General features: G+C 36.3%; 1 protein-coding gene across 2 annotated transcripts in view; it reads right to left on the bottom strand.

Annotated features, from left to right (window-relative positions):
* cyldb (cylindromatosis (turban tumor syndrome), b) overlaps positions 1-22492 on the bottom strand; it is a 36616-nt gene that overhangs the window by 4391 nt on the left and 9733 nt on the right. Inside the window, exons 3-11 of one of the 2 annotated variants that reach the window (XM_039734836.1) lie at positions 22085-22175; positions 15517-15767; positions 13488-13656; positions 10776-10926; positions 8988-9095; positions 6199-6278; positions 4811-4877; positions 4600-4726; positions 3909-4017 (exon numbers count right to left, since the gene is read on the bottom strand). In XM_039734836.1, the coding sequence (XP_039590770.1) occupies positions 3909-4017; positions 4600-4726; positions 4811-4877; positions 6199-6278; positions 8988-9095; positions 10776-10926; positions 13488-13656; positions 15517-15767; positions 22085-22175 (1153 nt within the window). The remainder of the gene's footprint in view (positions 1-3908; positions 4018-4599; positions 4727-4810; positions 4878-6198; positions 6279-8987; positions 9096-10775; positions 10927-13487; positions 13657-15516; positions 15768-22084; positions 22176-22492) is intronic. The other variant, XM_039734837.1, reaches the window with a different exon arrangement.

Genomic DNA, 22492 nt, shown 5'->3' with positions numbered 1-22492 from the left:
TGCCGCGGTCATGGGAATGACGCCGCCGGATCGCCTGTTGCGGGGCCTGCATTGGTGAAGCAGGTGAGACGGTAATGAAACAGAGGCACAGGGCTTATTGGTTTTTAAAGACTGCTTCCTTCATTGGGTTTTAACCAATGCACGGAACGAACCAACACACAATCGTCCGTGCGGCGCTCAGGGTGGAACGGGAGAAGGACATCCACTCCGCTCCCTCCGTCATGCTAGTCTGCTGATTTCTCGTTCAGTATACACTGCCTGCTCATGTGCCCACCTCCAACTCGTCACTCGAGTCGTTGTCGTCTTTGTACAGTCCAGATGCACCTGTGACTCACGTAGACTTTTCATTGCTCTGTACGGTTTTGGCTGCCTTTCTATATATAATCCACCAAGACACCCGACCACGGTGGGAGGGGGGTGTGTACAAAGTGCAGGAGTATCTAAGAAGATGCATGTTTGTCGCGGATGCGAATTGCTGTATGTAGCGTGTAAAACAGTTTGCTATAGTGCACACGGTCGTGCTTCGTAACCGAAAACTCGTTTTTTAAAGACTGCTCACTTCATTGTGTTTTAACCTTAGTTGTAAAGGAACGTTTTAAGGATCCCATGGGATACCCCTCGCAAACATTTTTACACGCCGCATATGGCGATTCACCTCCGCGAGAAACATGCCTCTATTAAAAGTCAACATTAGTCGGAGCTGCATGTGACCTCTACGACAGACGAATATAAATGACACCGGGTTTTCTGTGTCGTCGCGTCCGAGTTGGTGGGCGTGGCTCTGTGAGTTGTCGCTGTATCCAATGGTCTTGGAGTTGGTGGGCGTGGCTCCTTCCTGCGTGCGCCATAGGTGTCTCACTTGTCGGCGGCTTAGTGAATCCACGCCCCTTCCGGCGTGCTTTCCATGGTTGTCTTGCCTTAGCGAATTATATATATAGATGGATGGATTTTTAGACATCAGTTTACTTACTTTGTGTATGTCAATAACATATAAATCTTAACAAATATAAAAACTGGTTAAAATATAAAATAGTTCCATAAATGTTAGCACTCACATTAGCAAAAGACTTTTCTTACATGGGGGAGGACATTTTAAATGTATTTTATAGGTTAACAATTAGAAACATTAATTTTGAAATTTATGCTTGCTGCCTAATTAGTTTTCAGTAGATAGAAATTTTAACACTTCTTGAAAAGATTGTGCATGCTGGTTTTGAAACTTACTACTTATATTACAGGTACAACATTAAAACAATTTTTCATTAAAATCTATCCATACTATGCCCGACTCCATAACTTCTGTTCATTAAATTTTACTTCTGTAGCTTTAATATGTTATTTTCACAAAAAAATACAAGAACTTAAAAAAAAATCTCAACTAGGATACCTGAACATTCTGAAAGTCTCCTTGTACACTAGCAGTGCCTGTGTTTCTTGATACATTAGCACTGTGGGTAAATTGTGTGAAAATGAAAAAAAAAAGGTAGGATGGACTAGAAAACTGAGCATATTTAACTTTTCAGCCACAAAAAAATAAAAACAAATAACAGGTATGTAAAAGACATAGCCTTAAATTTCTAATTCATTCTGAAGGAGTATTGAGGAAAACAATAGGATGTTGTTGCTACACTTTTTGCTATCTATGTTGTATGGAATGGCTAGGACACAACTTAGCATACAACTTTGCATGCTTACTGCCAACACAATTGCTTGATTCCCTCCCCCACCACCGTAAGTGCAACCTTAGCATAAATATTAATAAATGTACTCATATCTTTTTGTCTTTAATGTCAATATATTTCAGAAAATTATAACTCAAATTCTAAGTTCTTCCATTAACACTTTGAAAGTACTGTATTGTAGAACTGCATCTTTCACTCTTTATTAACACTTTAAATGAAACATAACATGTATAAACTTCTACTTCCTGTTAAATATATTAAGTGTAAATGCAATTTAATATTAATTACTCGTGCACACCAAATATATAGATTAATTGTTCATTTTTTGTTTTAAGATGGAAAAATGTGTTCCAACATTCTAGTACTAAACCCTATTATTATTCTCATTTTTATCTGTGAAGCCCACACCTTAAAGTCATTCCCTAACATCTCAAATGAATTGAATAACATTTTTTAATTTATGGAAATAGCCTACATTTAGCTTCAAAATAAACATCTTCCAACATGGATCAATACTCATATTACGCATGCTTAGATCCATTTCACATATTACCCCATTAAAAGGTAAGAAAACATACCTGACAACCCAACCACATATTAGCAAACTTAAAGCAGGCTAATATGAGAACTAAATTCTTGAAACCAAGTTAAAAATAAAATAAGATTATTTTGCAGCTTCTCAAGTTTAACTCTTTAAACGGCTGCATTTTGCACAGCTGATGATGCTACCTGAGGGTGCACACTCTCTAGTATCGTAATGGCAGCTCAGCTGTCTTTTCAGAGCAGAAAGCAAGCTGTCCACATTTCTTGCTACATGAACTTTTTTTTTTTTTTAGCTCTAAAGTCTGTTCAGACATTTGACTCCATTCGGGAACTTATGACAGATTCAAACAGCTGCAAAATATAAGAGTACTCTGTCATGACAGGTGAGGATGTGAACTTGTAATTTATTATAAAAAACTTCTTAATTGCAAAGTGAGTCATATCTGTCAAAAATCAATACATATTTTATCCTTAAAAAACATTTGCCTGTACCAAGATTATATATATATATATATATATACCTGACAGTAATCCTCCTCGATCGCGGGGTTGCGTTCCAGACCCCGCGATAGGTGAAAATCATGAAGTAGAAACCATATGTTTATATGGTTATTTTTATATATTTTAAGCCCTTATAAACTCTCCCACCCTGTTAACATTATTAGAGCCCTCTAGACATGAAATAACACCCTTTAGTCAAAAGTTTAAACTGTGCTCCATGACAAGACAGAGATGACAGTTCTTTCTCACAATTAAAAATGTAGAGAAAAGCCAAGCAAAATGACACCTTTTATTGGCTAACTAAAAAGATTACAATATGCAGAAGGGGCCTGAGTTGCCTCGAAAGCTTGCATATTGTAATCTTTTTAGTTAGCCAATAAAAGGTGTCATTTTGCTTGGCTTTTCTCTACATTCATAATGGCTAACACGGTACAACAACCTAGTATCACAATTAAAAGAAAGCAAACATATCTTATCTTCAAAGGAGCGCCGTCATAAAGGAGCGCGTCAGGAGCAGAGAATGTCAGAGAGAGCGCTAGCAAAGAAAAGCAAACAATCAAAAAATCAATACGTGCTTTTAAGTATACAGAAGCACCGCGATAAAGCGGCATTTTGTAGAGGAGTGTCCGTGTCCTCTGTGCAAACAGCCCCTCTGCTCACACCCCTTCCGTCAGGCAGAGAGTGAAAAAGATAGAGAGAAGCAAACAAGCACAGCGCGGGAAGCATATCTTATAGCATTGAGGAGTTTTAGTTAATATGTAATACATGCTCTGATTGGGTAGCTTCTAAGCCATCCGCCAATAGCGTCCCTTGTATGAAATCAACTGGGCAATCAAACTGAGGAAGCATGTAACCTAAATTAAAAGACCCATTGTCCGCAGAAAGCGGCGAACCAGCGAAAAATCTGTGATATATATTTAGATGTGCTTACATTTAAAATCCGCGATAGAGTGAAGCCGCGAAAGTCGAAGCGCAATATAGCGAGGGATTACTGATATATATATATATATAATTTTTTAATCAAACAGGGAAAACATTGAAACTCTGGATTTCCTCGGGATTCACTTGGCAACTATCTATGTTATGTACAAAATGAAAAGAGCACCATTATTGCACAAAATATAACTTATAAAATTCTGTTTTACTCTTAACTTTGTGATGGAACCAAAATCTATTACTTACTGTTATGTAGAAGGTCTGTAATATCCAGTTCTGTGGATGGAACTATTCTTGGAAACAATTTAAACCCTTTTCCAAATCTTGGCATTTGAATAATTAAACAGGAGGGAATCTACAAAGAAATATTTAAATGTCTGAAATAACGGAGCACTGGCTGGTTAGCTTGTTTAATGTGAAGCAATTAATATTCAAACAAATAGCTGGCAAGGTATAGCATTCTCCAGGGCTGAACTGAATATTTTAAAAGATGTATATATATATATATATATATATATTAAATCAGAAACAACTATAAGTATTTTAAAAAGAACACAAAAGTGATCACCAGTCTCCTAATTAGAGAACTATTTTGCCTTCACCTGTCTAAAACAATTACAGATTGGATCGGGATTAACAACATAACTATAATTTCCTACTGCAGCACAATCCTGAAAATGTAACCAGCTATCTCACTTTTGTACCGATAAGGGGCTCACATAAATAGACACAAAGATTATTACTATATGAGTGAACTGTATTGACCTTTTCATACAGAGTAAATTCTTAACCTAAACCAAATGAGCAGAACTACCACATGAAAAAGAATCAAAAAAGAAAATGATGGTATATTTAAACAAGACTAAAATATCGTATTAAATCAGTTTAGTTTCCACTAATAAGTTAAAACCAGTACAACGAGATCAAGCAAACATACCTCATCAAACTTGAGATCACAGGATAAGAAGGACCTCTCTAGTAATGTTTGAACAGATGGAATCTCCAAGTCCTCTTTCTCCATGATGATCTGGTAGCTGTAGCAATCCTGAGTTTTATCATTTGACCTACAGATATGGAACACTAAATTTATGACACGGAAATAAGGAAAGCATCCATTCAACCTAAAAATCAGTTATTTTATACTGTACCTGATTTTTAGTAGTGGCTGCACAGCTAAGACCTGGTGAAGAAGAACACTGAGAAACTCCTCTGGGTCTAAAATACATTAACACTGTACAATTACAGACAGTATTTACAGTTGCGTAATGTGCTTCATAACTATAGTACTTGTTTGATATGCTTGATAAGAGTATTATATCACTTCAAAAGCTAAACAAGTTTTCTTTCTGGCAACCAATCTACCTTGGCCATTGATTTATTTAAAACTTATTACAGGCAGTAATATTCTAAGAAAAACAATAAGTGAACTTTAAAAATCAACCAAGGAAAGTAATTGAGATTTCATTGTTTTTGGCACGAAAATTCTGCTGGGATCACACGCATGTGGGAGAGAGAGAGGGAGAGCAACAATGTCTATGGGCTGCTGGAAGGGGAGGAACCATCCTGAGAAGCCTGCTGTTAAAAAAGCCATTGCAGAGAGTGTGTGCATCTGCTTAAATATTCCAGCCTGAATGTGCTGCTTTTGTCAAGTCTTGGTAAGAATCCTGGCTTGGAGTGCACATGATATTTATTGTCTCTGACCCCAGACGAACAGTGTGAGGTGAAACCGGTGGCATGAATGAGCAGGCAGGGAATGCAGCAGAGAAAAGATCACTAAAAGATCTACATAGAAGGAAATGCAGAAGGCTATAGTGAGACTATAGCAGCAGCATTAGAAGGCAAGCTGAGGAGGGAGATGGTATCCACAGTACAAGAAAAGTATGAGAGATGTCTAAGATAGTACAGGAAAGTAGGTTGAAATGGTATGGACAGGCGAGACAATGAATATGTGGGCAAAACAGTGATGGTAATAGAAGTGCAGGGGGAATGAAGTAAAGGTGGATGGAGTAAAGTAAGACTTGAAGGAAAAGGGTCTGACTGGAGAGGAGTTGCAGGACTGAACTGTATGGAGAAGGTTGGTCCAACATATTGACTCCACACAGCATTGGGAAAAGATGTGAATTAGGAAGATGACGACAAAAGTAATATTTCAAAGCAAAACAACTAGAAACACTACTATATGTTGCATGTATGTGGCCACAGAATACTGAATTGTCAGACAAGATAAAGCAACTTGCTACTGCTAATGACAAAATCCTTAAATCAGTTAATACAGGTTACTCAATTTGTGATTTACCAGGTGGGAAAGAACTGCAGAAAAAATGTTATTTTTAAATTGGCTTTTTCAATAACAATATTCAGAGACTAATGCTTTTCAGTTTCCTAGTAAAAAACAGTTTACAAACTTATCACTTACTTCCAGCTGTAATATCTTACCCAAATTGATCAAGCAAAAGCATCTTTACTTCTTTTTGAAAATAACAAATAAACAGAAAAAACAGTCAGACAAAAATTATAACCAGACAGAAGAAGTTACCTTTCTCCTCTGATGCAAATGTGCTACATCCCAGTAGGTTTCTCAATTTCATCACATTCTCTGCTGGAACAAAGCCCCGTCTTTTAGAGAAAAATGGTAAATATTATATTTGAATTTTTAGAAAAGGAGTTTAAAATAAGTGAACAAGTGTAACCATAGCTTCAAGAATTAAGTTTGGTACTTTTCAAGTCAAAGTTAATTTCTTCACAATCATTGTAGCTTATGGAGTAATTTGTGACATAATGCATTCTAAAGTGATGTATATTTTATAAATTAAAAAAATAACAACTAGCCTGCTCTTCTGTTTTATAATGGAGCTAATTGGGTACTGGGGTCCCAAATGAAAAAAAAAAGCATTAAAACACTAATCCAAAAATGTTACTGAGTGTTTCTCCAAGTCTTCAGATTGTATACATACTGCAAAACAGGTATTCTTTGTTGTTTGAAGAAGGAAAAAAAAAACAAAACATGTTTGTGAAATTCAGCAATTTTAAAAGTGCTTTTCACTTCACTGATTGTTTTCCCCCTGGCACCCTATCAGTCACTGGCAAACACCATTACTGACATTACTCAGTGTTGACGCTCAGATGACTGTCTCTGTTTTTAATTAATTAATTTCCCCTTGGGATGAATAAAGTATCTATCTATCCATCCATCCTGTGGATGAGCAGACAATAATAACTGAAAAAAGTTACATGATTGCTCAACTTCTTTCACTGTATGGAAGCTTATTTAATCATTTTGCAAAGATGTTGCAAATGCCTGTATGACAATGCACATGTGTGACATGGTGGTCTAGCAAAAAAAAATGCAATGAAGACAGAAGAACTGAACAAACATTACAGGTATACATTTAGTTTAAATCAGGTTCATGTTAAGTTTAGTATAGATGTTTAAACATAAGCACAGTGGTAGTCCAGAGCTGCCATTCCTGCCTCAAAGCACCAGGATCTGCATAAAGTTTGCACAATGTCTCTGTGTATTTACGTATTGATTCCTATTGGTGAGTTTATTCACTCAAAAATGTTGTCCTCAGTTCTTTTTTCAAATCGAAATATTTGCTGATTCAAAACTGACGTATTAGGTAGGTTTTAAAGCATATTTTCACATTGGAACCCTGGTGCCCTTCACCTCTATTATAAAAGACAAGAGCAGGCTAGTTTTTCATGTGGCAAATTAATGCTTACCATGATTGCAAAAACTTAAAAAAAAACAAAAAAAAAACAAAACCAATCCTTTCAAACACCAGCACAAAAAAAATTGAAATAAACTTTAAAGGTTGAAGTATACATGGATTTGTAAACTTTTAACACAAACCTTAGTGCAATGCATTCCATTTTTTTTACAAGTTGTACTTCTAATACCACAATATACACATTTTTAAGCTGACTACATTTTAAACAATACTTGTACTATAGGTACTATAGAGGCACCTAAAAGAATAATGTAACTTGAAACTCCAAGTAACCTTGCAACTTCCAAGCCAATAATAACAGTAATAACTAATACAGTGTAGCATTAAGACCTTTAATCACATTAATCATAAGTGCAGTTAGCATTTTCATTTGAAATCTACAACTAAAAAAATAAATAATAATCATAACAAACACTGAATGACTTATTATTAAATATCAACACATATAATTTGACCCTCTTCTGAAAGTAACTATATAACAGCATAATATAATGTTTCCAGTTTTAAGCTACCAGCTTCCTGTATCCACCTCTATTATACATTTTTTGCATAAACAGTAAGAAGTTTAAACTGCACTGATGGATTAATGGAATATGTTTAAAATGTTCTATAATAAAAACTATAGTTTCTCAAAAAATGGTACCGTTTGACAATGAGGACCCTTAGTGTGTATATAGTTGCCTTTGCCTGCAGCTGTGGGTGCTACTAGACTACAGATATGTATGCATCACAGTCTTTTCAATCAAAATGGATTATTTTTGATCCTTGATTATTGTTGGTACTTGATGTGTTAGTCTTCGGTCTCAGTGAGAAAAATTAATGTTTGTATTTTCTTAGCAGTCACTTATGATACATAAGTGGATTGCTTAGCAATTTTCAACGTTTGTTTAGCACCTGAAATTGTGTTGCTAATATGTTGCTTCACATATCTTTGCAATCATAAAATATAAATTGTAGATAATATGCTGTTTCAACCAAAACTGAAAAATGAATATTATTTGGTCAATATATGGTTGTCTGTCACTATCCGCTGCAAAACACAATTTTTCATATACAGTATGCTTTGGCACTCTCAGAAGGTAAATAAAATGTGCTTGTATACTACAAACACACTACAAATTCAGTTGCATTAGAAATTTAACAAGAACCACATCACCAAATTGAATTTATAGGAACACCAAGGTTTTTTCCTTAAACAATTCAAAGTTTGGATGCTGTTCAATATGAGCTGCCACCTCATACAGCAAATCCTGTCACTGTGATGTCATGGTTCAAATGCCACGTGTATCATGTGCGTTGGAACCATGCAACATAGCGCAGACAAAATTGTTATGCCCTTGCGAACAAATGCCTGTGACAAACAAATATGGAAAAGGGCAACACATTGGTATCACAAAGATAACAATAAATTATAAACAAATGAGAAAAGTAATAACTAAAGCAAATTGAATACATAAATTTACAATACACTTATGACACATACAATAGACAGTGAAAACAATCATACAATAGCAGGTCACATGTCTGACTGTTCTGCACATCTTTTAAGTTTAGAGACAGCTGCTCACTAACAAACTACAACCACCTATATTACCTTCGCAACTGATTGACAATGTCTTTTCTCAGGACAGTCTGAATCCTCTGTTCACCTACATTGGGGCAATGTAGGACGCTGTCGAGAACATCACTGAAACAGAACAAACTGAAACAACAAAAAATAAAGGAGTTCAAACATGATCCACTAGAAAACATAAGATTGCTAAAGGACACTGTATGGAAAATGATTACTTGGTACAAACAATTGAAAAATATTTTAGTAACTGATAAAATAAAAATATATTTGTTGCAATTAGCTGTTAAACTATAATCTGTTAACATATAAATCTATATATAAACTGGCATGTCTTAACTTTTATTGTTTCAGCTGACTGTGTATTTTGGGGCTTTTGTATTTTAGCAACTTGGTTTCATTCTGTAGCTGTTCCATTTTATTTCATGGAGAATATACATTTGTTATGACAGAATGCTTTCTAGTGTGCATATTTAACAATGTAGAAGAGGTCTAGAGGATATATATTTTTGTTTGTACTGGTTAGCTGTTTAAAGGAAAATCTACTGGAAAGTGTTACCATTTCACTATTAACATACTTCTAATTGTGAAAGAAATAGTTGTAGTTAGTGTTAAAATAAGCAATGTATTATTTTCACCATCATTTGACATTTTGAAATCTTGACATGGCTTTATTAATGCACACTGTGTGCAGTACATGTATTTTTATGGCTATACTTCTTAAGAAGTAATAATCATTATTATTATTTTTTATTTCATTCCTTGCTCCTTTCTTACCATATCTACAGGTTATAGCCCATTTCTGCATTGGTGTGGCTTTGTATAAGCTATGGCAAATGCTTTTTTAAAAACTTCAACAATTTGTTTATTAAATGTACTCTTTTTGTACGCAAGAACTTGAAAGCAATGCAGATTTTAAGTTTTAGCAGCAAAATGTGGATCAGGCAAATAGCTGCTACAAGAAAAAGGAAAGTAACCAATATTTATCTCAGGATATTGTTTATAAAAATGTTAGGAGTTTGTGCAACCATTTCTTAAAACTGTAATAATGGCTTCACATAAACTGGAAAAAATTGAACTGCCTGTTAATGAGACTTTTAGTACTGTTCCAGTCCTCAAGATATGGTGTGGGTACAAGTTGTTTAAAGCTGCAACCTATAGCAGAAAGTGAATGATTCAAAATCTGAAATGCTGGACAAAAATTATGAATGGCAACTAATCATTGTTTTTGTTGAAACTATTTTCAAAAGCTATACACTAGTTTTAAAGAATTTTCTTTTCACAAAAATGAAGAAAAAATAATTTTCAGCATGTCTCGGGCTGAAAGTTTTATGGATGCTACAATGAGAAATATATAGGAGTTTTGTAAAACCATTTGCATAGGTAGTATGAGTTAGACTCAATGGCAATACTAAAATTGTATTTAAACTGTTGAAGCCTTGCCCCACACAAATACTTTACTAAATCAAAGAAAATACAAAAAGAAATCAAAGAACTTAAAAAAAAAAAAAAATAATAATAATCAGTAAGAATTCAAACTAATAAAAATTGATAAAAAAAAATTAAAAGAGAAATGATTGATTATAAAACCACAATACCAAAAAAAGAAAAACAAAATCAATCCAAGGAAAAAACAGACCAAATCCTCTTAACTAAATCAGAAAACAAGAGCTAAAGTCAGAAACCTAAACATCCAAAACTAAAATGATAAATAGACCAAACACTCACAAAAAGGAAGCTCATAAGGAACAGCGCAAGGAGGAATTGCCATGGCAAAGCATCTAGGGTTTCAAGTGATCATTAAAAACATACCTGAAGAGTGCCGTGTCAAGGTAGCAGGAGTTATAGTGGCCTTGAATTCCTTTCATTTTCCCCTCTAGTAGTTCTATTGCCTCTGACTCAGGAATGGGAGGTACATCTGCTTCATTACTCTGAAGTTCTGCTTTGTTCATTACATGGAGAACTGTAAAGAAAAAAATAAAACATTTCTTTTTTTTTAAATTTAACTCTGACACCTAGAAATCCATGTTAAACTGTAAACACATCCCTTGGTTCATGGAATGCTCTTATATAATACGCTACTGTGGCTGTTCGTTTGTCTGTCCAGGATTTCAAATCACATGCGTCTCGCAAACCATTTCACCTACTGACCTGAAATTTGGTACACATATACTACGTGACGTCTACTATTCGCTTTCGGTGTGATGATTTTATTACTCTTTATATTTTTGTTATTTTATTGTAGAATGAACTCTCGGCAGTGCACAGCAGGGCGGCCGTGCGGCGCATGCTTATGAGCGTCGTTCTCATTCCCTACCGCCTTCGCAGTCACTTCTCCTACCTCTTCATATCTTAAATCATTCTTGAGGCAGATTGAAGACTTAAGTGCCAGCTTAAGTGAATCAGTTTAAACGTGAAAAGATGCCGACGGAAAAAGAGAAGAAGCGGGCTGCTAGAGTGGAGAAAAGAAGAGCTGCTCGGGAAGCAGTAAGCGCATCAACATCTGAGCAAACAAATCATAAACGGACAGAGAAAGAGAATGAAAACTATAGAATGCTCAAGTCAGGTGTATTCACTGCACGTTATCATGCAGAATGCCGTTACTGGTATTTTAATAACCTCTGAAATGTGACTCTAAAATATGTAAAGTTGATGGTAAGAGATAAGAGTCTCATAACCAGTGTGTGGCACTATACTCTTGCAATACACTATATAGCTAAAAGTATGTGGATACCCTTTCAAATTACTAGTTTCAGGTGTTTCAGGCTCCCCCATTGTTACAAGGGGTATAAAGTCATGCACATAACCAAGAAATGTCCAATGACAAAAAACTGACAGCAGAACCGATTGTAGTGGAGAGCTCAGTGGCTTTAAACGTGGCACTATCATTATGTGTAGATCTGCCTCAGTCAACTGTAATTCATGTTATTTTAAAGTGAAAGTGCATAGGAGCAGCAACCACTAAGCCATGAAGTGGCAGACCACATAAACTCACAGCACAAGGCCACAGAGTGCTGAAGTGCATAGTGTATAACAATCACCTATTCTGTGTTGCATAACTCTTAACAGAGTTCCAAAATGCCTCTGGAAGTAACATCAGTGCAAAAACTGTGCTTGGGCACTTAATGAAATGCATTTCCATGACAGAGCAGCAGCACACAAGACTAAGATCACTATAAACAATGCCACACATTGACTAGAGTTATGTAAAGCACACCAGTATTGTACTGTGTGACAGCAGAAATGCCCTCTGAGGTGATGAATCATGGTTTACGTTCTGGCAGCCCAATGGATGAATCTGGGCTTGACGGACAGCAGAAGAACGCTACCTTCCAGACTGCATAGTGTCTACTGTAAAGTTTGGCAGATGAGGATAATAGTCTGGGGCCATTTTTCAGGTTTGGACTAGGCCCTTTATTTCCAGTGAAGGTACTGTTAATGTCATTTTAGACAATTATGCACTTTCAACTTGGTAGTAACAGTTTCGGGAAACCCTTTATCTGTTCCAGCATGACTGTGCCCCTGTGGCTAGCTCATAAAGACATGGCTTGACAAGCTTGGTGTGGAAGAACAACTATATGTATAACTCTAAGCACCTCTTGGATGAACTGGAACACCACTTTTGTTTAAAGCTTTTCCAAAAGACTGGAACCAATTTCATATTACGTTTATTTTATTAATACAAATAATGTAGCTCAAAGTGCTTTACAAGATGTCAAACAGACGGTATCAAGAAAAGAAAAATAAATTAAATTAGGCAAGAAGTAAGATAATCAACAAAAAATAAATCCACACGAACTAACATAACACAGATATATAATTAGTACAAAAGTAATGTCCATATATATGTATATATATATATATATATATATATATATATTACAGAGTAATATGATGATAAGGTAAGGTGGCCGGGAGGACAGAAAAAACAAAACTCCAGTTAAGCTGGAGGTTAAAAATAAAAAAAACAAAACACAAAATCTCCAGGAGTTCGAGGCCAAAAGACCAGCCAGCCCCGACTGGGCATTCCACCTCTCACAAATGTGCTTGAATCACTCCTCAATGCTTCCAATTATAAATGCATATGGTTTTGGAATCGGACGTTCAACAAGGTCACATAGGTTTGATGGTCAAGTGTTCACAAATTTATGTCCATATAGGGTGTGATTTACATTCAAAAACCAACATAAACCAATTTGTATAAAGCCATGATGCTATAGCAAGAAGCTATTTTCATATACTACAATTTTCTTATTATTTCTTATTTTATAAAAGCCTTAAGCCTAAGTAGTAACAATATCTAGTTTTCTCATGCCCCTGCTGTTGATAAGCAGATTAAGAAGGTGAATGGATATATTTAACTTTGGATTTAACATACTGTATATACTGTAGAATATCAAAATTCAATTTTTCATATGTTAAATAGAAGCTTACAATTTACAATCTTTAAAAACTTTTAAAGAATGTACATGTCTTTTGCATAAACAGAAACAATTTATTATTTTTCACCATGAACTCACTCACCTGAGTAGCGGTTTACACATGGTGGTTCCAACTGTGAAGTTGAGGCTGCAAAGAATCTGCTGTCTGGTCGACATTCCTGTAGTTTCACAAACATGCCTTTGTTGTCATCACAAGAGAAGTACCTTTGGTTTTCAAACAGTCCATCAGTACAATTCTTCAGCTCATAATCCTACATAGATTAAACAGAGTTTGATGACGAATCGATACCTTGCCTGCTCTAAATAGAAAAACAGCACAAGCTCCAAGCAGAGACTCTTTGTCATTGTATATGCTGTGCTTTTGTCTTTTATTTTGGTTCTTCTTCTGCCTCCATCTATAAAATGCAATTGTCAGGACAATTTCTCCTGCATTACTAAACTATTCACATTGTGCCAAAAAATAAATTACAGAAATTCTCAAATATTACAGTTGTTATTAAAATATCAAGAAATGATGCGCAGGAGTCCCATGTACACTTAAGTTCATTTCCATGACCTTGAACTGTAGAAGCAGGACAGAAAATGTCTAGTCTATATACATTTTACATCAAGGAGTTATAAAAACCTTATCTGACAATAGTGTTTTGTTATTAAATAAATCATTTATGTAATTAATATTTTCTATTATAGAATGTAGCAGATAGAGACGTGGTCCACCTCTAACACCCTCAGGTACCACTCTGAACACCAGGTGAAAGTATAACTATTCTTTTTATTATTATACCATGCACAAAGCACCCTCCACTCTACACTCATAAATTACAAATAACAATAACACAGCAACACTATTCTCTTTCCTCCTCGCCCAGACACTTCGCCCTCCTACCTCCCAGCTCAGCTCAGTGTCTGGACTGAGGCATCGTCCTTTTATAGCCCCTGACCCGGAGGTGTTCCTGTCCCAACAGTCCACAGTTCCTTTTTCCTTCCGGGTCAGGGCAAACAGTCCTTTTTTTCAACCCGGGAGCACGTTGTTCCTTCCTGTCACATGACCGTGACGTACTCCCGGATCATACGGCACAAAAGAGCCCATAAGCCCCCCCACAGCGACTCCTGGTGGCCCCCAAGGTATCCAGCAGGGCTGTGTATAAATACTACAAAGTCCATGAGGCCCTGCTGGACCTCGGGGCACTATCCTACTGTCGGGAGAGCTCCTCCTGGCGGCCTGGGGGTGAGGACCGGCATAAAAAGCCGGCAGTCCTCCACAAGAAATATTTCTTACATTTTTGAGAAAGTGCAGTATATGTGTCAAAGTTTTGGGCAACTTTCTAGCATTTTCATTAGTTTATCAGTGTAAACTGTTATTTGCTTTACAGGTGTGAAAAATTAAATTAGGCCATTAGTTTATGTAAAATGTATAGTATACCCTCGTTTATTGTGGTTAATCCGTTCCAGACTCTACCGCGATAAATGCATTTCCGTGAAGTAGGATTCTTTATTTAAAAATCGAATATTTTCACAGTTAGAGCATAGAAAACCTGTTTACAACCTTCTAAATATCTTTTTAACATTATTAGAGCGCTCTAGACATGAAATAACACCCTTTAGTCAAAAGTTTAAACTGTGCTCCATGACAAGACAGAGATGACAGTTCCATCTCACAATTAACTGAATGCAAACATATCTTCCTTTTCAAAGAAGAGAATGTTGGAGAGCGAGAGAGAGAGACACAGAGAGAGAACAGCAAGCACCGCTGGAAAAAGCAGCTGTAAGGAAGGGAGCAATGTGAAGGTAGTCTTTCAGCATTTTTTACAGGACTGTCCGTATTCTCTAGGCCAATGTGCGAACAGCCCCTGTGCTCACACCCCCTCCGACAGGAGCAGAGAATGTCAGAGAGAGTGAGAGATATATATTTAGATATGCTTACATTTAAAATCCGCGATGGAGTGAAGCCGTGAAAGTCAAAGCACAATATAGCGAGGGATCACTGTATACAGATTTGAACAAGTATGTCTATTTTCAAGACCCAAGGATCCAGGCCCTGTTTAACATATTTTGTAGACACACATTTAAGAACAACTTCTCAATATACACATTATTTTAAAACAACTCACTAGTTCAACCCCAGCCCACAGCTCACTCTTGCCAGGTGGAATTCCAATCCATCGTACCACTCCATAGATAGTAGCTCCATTTCTGGCCCGCAGCTCCACCATTGAGCCAGCTTCAAGCAAACCATCCTGCTTTAACATCATACTACTATTTCCTAGCACTGTATTGCAAACAGATGGGGTAGATGACTTTTCCGGATTTTGTTCATTTTTTTTGATGGAGTTCTGACGTGGTATTTCCTTGAATTTTTGAGCTGAAAAAAACAAATGAGTTTTTTTTTAGTTGTTTCCAAAATTGCAAGTAAGGATAACTGGCCATATGACCAATGAACAATGCAAACAAAATAAATATTAAAAACAACTCAAATTTTAAAAATACACTCAATGCATTATGGTCCATTAGACATTATCACATATTAAAAAATTGCATTTTTTCATAGCTGTGTAATTTTTTCTTAAAATGGAACCAGTTGCAGTTATTTTTAACCTATAACAATAAAAGAAAAGCACTTTATACAAGTGATATCTTCCATATGCACTTTTTGATTTAAATCTTTTTGAATGTTGATAAGAAAACAAGGAATATAAATGGCAAAAGAAAGCACGGTTTTTAACATTAATTTTGGTCACATTAGGCACCCAGTCATGTTTTCCTTACAAAACAAAGGTTGTATAGGTACAAATCCCCAAAGATAGGCAAGCTAAGCTGTTTGCTGACAAATGTCTAATTTCAAAAATTTTTTTTAAGTATTTTAGAATTATGCTCATGCTTGACTATTAAGAAGTTAATTTATGTGTATGAAAGGAAACCAAAAGGCTTAAACATATGGCAAATGTTTTGGGAAAATATCAAAAATTGATAAACTAATTTAGGTCCAATCAATCCAAATTATAGTTCCATACAGAATGTCAATCAGTCATTTTCCAGCTCGCTATATCCTAACACAGGATCACGGGGGTCTGCTGGAGCCAATCCCAGCCAGCACAGGGCGCAAGGCAGGAACAAACCCCGGGCAGGGTGCCAGCCCACCGCTGGGCACACACAAAGCCACTCACCAAGCACAGAATGTACAATATTTTAGAAAACATATTATTCGTAGACTGTAACAACTGTGTTAAGAGGGGGCCTTCATAACAGCTCTCTGCATAAAGACTAATACCAAGAACATACAAGGTTAAAAAAAGGCATTTTTACTAATAAAATTACACAAAAAAGAATGCAAAGTGCAAATAACAAGAAGAGTAAGATACATTTCTGCTGCCTTTCTGGGGCTTCATTTAACTGGTGTGTTATTTCGCCCAGCTAAAACACTTCCTTTCCCATTTCTTTTTCACAAAAGATTCTTATCATGGTCTCCCTGCTTCTGGCTAGCTGAGCTTTGCTCAAACTCTCTGGACTCCAGACTGAAGTTGCTTCTAGATGTTAGGCAACTTCAAACCCACACTCCAGAAGTGACTTTCAGCCGAATACACTGCCAGAGTGAGAGCAGCTTTACATGGACACTAGGCTAGAACTCATTCTAGCAACACCTGGGGCCTCATGTATAAACCGTGCGTATGCACAAAAATGTTGCGTACATCCGCTTCCACGCTCAAATCGCGATGTATAAAAACTAAACTTGGTGTAAAGCCACGCACATTTTCATGCTAGCTCAATTCCTGCCATACGCAAGTTCTCTGCTCGGTTTTGCAAACTGGTGGCACCCAGCGTCAAAGCAGTGCTTCTGTTCCAGTGTGGTTTCCCTTTTCTTTTTTAGATGCAAATCCCTGATAGCTTTATCAAATACACTGAAATTAACCGCATATTGTTTATTAGTTTAAGGCATCTGATTATAATTAACCCATAACAATATAATGGTCCATGGAATGGCCAAACTATTTCAAATACCATAGTTGCTTTAGCGTTGTTACTCTCAAGTATTTATCCCACTGTATCTGAGTGTGAAATCACAGCAACTGACTGGAAAGAGAATTATCGGGATACAGCATCAAGCGCACACTTCCTTAGCCATGCACTATTTGAACTGCACCCATACAGCAAATGCTTCAAAGCCTTTCCTGTAGAGACCTTGCGGTTTAGAAACAGTTTCATCCCAAGAGCTCTAAACGCACTCAATCAGTCCATCAAGTGCTCCTTATAGAACTGTTTATACTTATAAGTACAATTACAGTAATCCCTCCTCGATCGCGGCGGTTGCGTTCCAGAACCCCCTGTGATAGATGAAAATCCGCGAAGTAGAAACCATATGTTTGTATGGTTATTTTTATATATTTTAAGCCCTTATGAACTCTCCCACACTGTTAACATTATTAGAGCCCTCTAGATATGAAATAACACCATTTAGTCAAAAGTTTAAACTGTGCTCCATGACAAGACAGAGATGACAGTTCTTTCTTACAATTAAAAGAATGCAAACATAGCTTCTCTTCAAAGGAGCGCTGTCAGGAGCAGAGAATGTCAGAGAGAGAGAGCGAGATAAAAGCAAACAATCAAAAAATCAATACGTGCTTTTAAGTATGCCGAAGCACCGCGATAAAGCGCCATTTTGTAGAGGAGTGTCCGTATCCTCTAGGCAAACAGTCTTTGTGCAAACAGCCCCTCTGCTCACACCCCCTCCGTCAGGCGCAGAGAATGTCAGAGAAAGAGAGAAAAGCAAACAATCAAGCACCACGCGGGAAGCATATCTTATATCATTGAGGAGTTTTAGTTAATATGTAATACATGCTCTGATCGGGTAGCTTCTAAGTCATCCGCCAATAGCGTCCTTTGTATGAAATCAACTGGGCAAACAAACTGAGGAAGCATGTACCATAAATTACAAGACCCATTGTCCGCAGAAATCCGCAAACCAGCGAAAAATCCATGATATATATTTAGATATGCTTACATTTAAAATCCGCGATAGAGTGAATCCCCGAAAGTCGAAGCGCCATAAAGCGAGGGATTACTGTACCTTACTTTAAACTTATGATACAGTTATAGTATTGGACAACCTGAGCCACTTTATAAAGCACATATTTATATATGACGATATCACTTTTAAGATGAAATGCAGCAAAATATGTTTTTTACATTATTTTAACATCATTTAAATAAACTATATTGTTAATAATTACACACGTGAGGACACGGTGTTGCAGCGCTAGCGACAATCTGGCACCCCGTTCATGGATTGTTCCTGCCTCGTGATATTCTTACTGGGACTGGTGCAACACTGGATGGAAAGATGGATAGGATAATTAAACATGTACTAAGAAGATATTCCAATATTCCTTAAAAGTTTTTAAGAATCTGTGTCCTAAGCTTACAGATGACTTGACATTTATTACAGAGCTGATTGTGTGCTTGGAGAAAGAAAAGGAAGGACAGGAATTAGGGGTTAGTACGTTTGAAAGAGACAGTACTGCTGCAATAAATTATTTCACTGAAGGTAACACACGGTGCAGCAAGCATCTTGCGGGAGGCAGGAACAAACACTGCGCCACCGTGTTCCCACGTTTAATAACATGCTTTAATTCTTATCATCATGAAAATTATATCAAGTATACATCTCAGTATTTAATTTATTCAGACAGCTGTAATATCATGAATGCAATGGATTCTGTGTCCTGTCGGAGGACGAGAAAGCTCATTTAAGAAGCATGTAGTGAAGAACAAATACAGTACAAAGCATTTAATGTGCTACTTTAATTACGATGGTATTTGAGAAACTAGTAAATTAAACGATTTTAAGATGAAGTTTATGATGTTCTACTTTAATGAAAAAATCAACTACGTGATTAAAGTGGAAATATCGAGCTTAAAGTTGACATTTCAAGCTTGTTTTGCCACTGTGTGCCTATTTTTTGTCTTTTCTCTGTACTCTAATAAGCTTCCATATGACTCTCAGATGGTGGGCCATGACTTTGATATCTGACTTCCTTTTTTATTTTGGGCACTGTGCAACTTTGTGAACTTGAACTTTCTAGTTTCTCCAACACTCTATGTCACTCGGTCCAACTTCCTTTTGTTGTTTATACCACTGTTTAAACCTACAAATAGTACATTTTTCCTTGCCTCCGCTTGGTATTCGCTGAACTCCTTCTATTTTACCCTGTGCTTTTGCCATTGTTTTTTCACAGAACGCTGAACTTAAGGGCTATTTATATTGATTTGCATATTTAATTCATATTTGCAATTAATTCTGGGAGGAGTTGGGGAGTGGCAGCAGGCGCATGCACATGTTCAATGAGTGCATGGCTGAGGCAGTGTGTGCTTTTCAGACTCAAATAGCGCATGGCTGTGTATGGAAGCAGTTCAAATAGCGCATGGCTGAGGCAGTGTGTGCTTTTCACGCTGATCGGGATTAATGTAGCGGAAGAACGTGGAAGTTGGCATACACATAGATTCATGCATCTGGATTTTTTTTGTGTGTATGAAAATTTCCACTTTTATGCCTACGTCATGTTTTAGTGTGAATTCTACGCAAGGCATTATGCATGAGGCCCCTGGTGTCCCTGCACCAATTTAGTTGCCCTTAAAGAGGCACATACCCAAGGTAGCTTCCCAACTCTGTTCTCTGTAAGACAGACAGAATGGTACCATACTTTACCTTCTAGGACCACTACTAACTAGAAGATATTTCCACCTCTGGTGGTGTTTCCTCCCTGAACTGTCTCTCTCAAGCACCTTTTCTCTTGAGAGAGAAAATGGGGTGGGATTTGGTTATGGTACGGTTGGTCAAACATTATTTGTAATTTTTGGTCATGAACCTTTGGGTGCTTATGATAACACTTCATGATTTTACCCAGGCCACCACTCTTTTACACCTGACCTGGTGTCCCTACCGAATGCCTTTCCAGCAGCACTTCTCCTTCTAGTGTAGCTCTCCTTCTTCCTGCACTGTGCCATCCAAGTAAAGACCCTGTTATTCTAGGAATCTTTTGCCAGACAATTAATATCTCATATAATCCAAAAAAACTAAACAAACACTAAAGCCCACCATTTCTCAATATTAACAAAAGCTACTCTGTAATATACTCTGTACATTCATAGCAGCAAAAGGATGAATAAGTCACACATTCTTGTATAGCACCTCTTAACCTAGCATTTCATCAAAGAATGAGGATTCATACTTTTGGTATGGAGATATGTTTATTATTATAAGTTGATCCATGTTTCACATGTAAATCAGAAAAGATATAATAGAACTTTTATTTAGTTTAGATATGTGAGAAATATTATTTGAATTTGGAATTACAACATCATTTAAAGGAGTTTACAGCCTATTTCTATTTTATCTCCAGCCAATTCAAAACTTACTTGCACAATACAAAAAAATTAAAATACAATTAGTGTTTTCACCTGTTTAAATATTTTAATTAAATTATTTTAACAGGATAAAATACTAGATGAGAATTTGATGAATAGAATATGCATAGATTTTTCTATACCTGTAATAGGTTAACGTGAAAAAAAAAATCATCACCTAAAATATCATAGTTTTAGGTCTGTTCACAGATGTAGCAAGTGTTTGGGTAGACTAGTTTAAAGCATATAAGTAGCCTATTTACATAAACAATATTTAAAATTAAACTCAAAGGTGAAGTACCATGCAAAGATCAAAGTTTATATATTACTAGCTGTGTAAGCCCGTGCTATAAAAAGCACAGGGTCCAAGAAAGTATTGAAATTGTCAGAAAAAAAAAATGAAATGTAGAGATATCAGGTAATTCAAAGGAACTGCTCTGGGCATCTCTCTCCTACGAGGTTTTGTTTTGCCGACGTGATTGTATTGTTTGTGCATTAGCAGCTAAGTGACTGTCTTTCTTCAGATGTTTCATTTTGCTGACGTGCTGACCTCGTGTGCGACTCCTCGGAGGTGGAGCTCTTAGCCTGACTCCACCTCTCACTTCCGGGCCAGACAAACACACACACTTCCACGTGTAGACATTTATATATAAGATGCTGTATACTGTCACCCTGACTTTCTACTTTTTATCACTCCACATACTGACAGAAAGTAAATTTTGTTTTCCTAAATGAATGACCAATTTACATTTATGTATTGTATCACAGGCAATTAAGTCTTTGCATAAGACTCAGCTGTTTTTGACCACTTTAAAACACCTGCAGCTTCAACCTACATATGGCAATTATGTCAACATATATTGTATGGGAAATATGTTTTCTAGAATTTGTTATTAAACTGAAAACACAAACCTAACTTTTCAACATTAAATGAGCATTAAAAATCAAAAATATAACCAAATTACACTTCAGTGTATTCAATGGTATTGCAATTTCCATACTCCTCCTCAAGACTTGCAAATTACATTCATTAATGATTTAAAACTGGCCCTATGTAAGTGAATGTCGATACATTCATATCATGATTTTGTTTCTGCTTGCTTGCTGATCCAGAGGTTTCCGCGCGAGCCTCACTGGAGTTGCCGACTGGGTATTGCAGCAACATTTACTATCATTTTATCTTCCTCAGTAATATTTTATTGAAGTCATTCTACAATAAACACTCATCTTTTTTCCTGTAAATGAATGTCACTTCCAAATTAAAATGAGAGAAATACATACCCTCTTTATGGTCCTGGACTTGAGGATTGCTGTCAGAACTGACACTAATTATTTTCTCCGCACTGATAGTAACTCTAAGGTTTTCTTTCTCCTATAGAATTAAATCAGGAATATGAATAACATTTCACAAGTGGTATAAAAGAAATTTGGCCAAGTTGATAACAATGACATCATGGTATTCTTAAGGGCAAACACAAAGCTCAGCATCTGGCAATGTATTGAGAGAGAGATTTTTCTCTAACTGACATAAACTTATGCTGCTCAATGCTAAACACAGTTATAGTGAAATGAAAGAAGAAACTGCACGAATCAAGACAGCAAATAGCAAAAAAATGATTTTCTGATTATCATTTTTCTAATATGTTTTCCCAATACTTTATAAGTAATCATTTATGTTTAAAATTAAGA

This window comes from Polypterus senegalus, chromosome 14, assembly GCF_016835505.1.
Source record: "Polypterus senegalus isolate Bchr_013 chromosome 14, ASM1683550v1, whole genome shotgun sequence".
Taxonomy (NCBI): domain Eukaryota; kingdom Metazoa; phylum Chordata; class Cladistia; order Polypteriformes; family Polypteridae; genus Polypterus; species Polypterus senegalus.
This window is presented reverse-complemented; position numbering and strand designations above follow the sequence as displayed.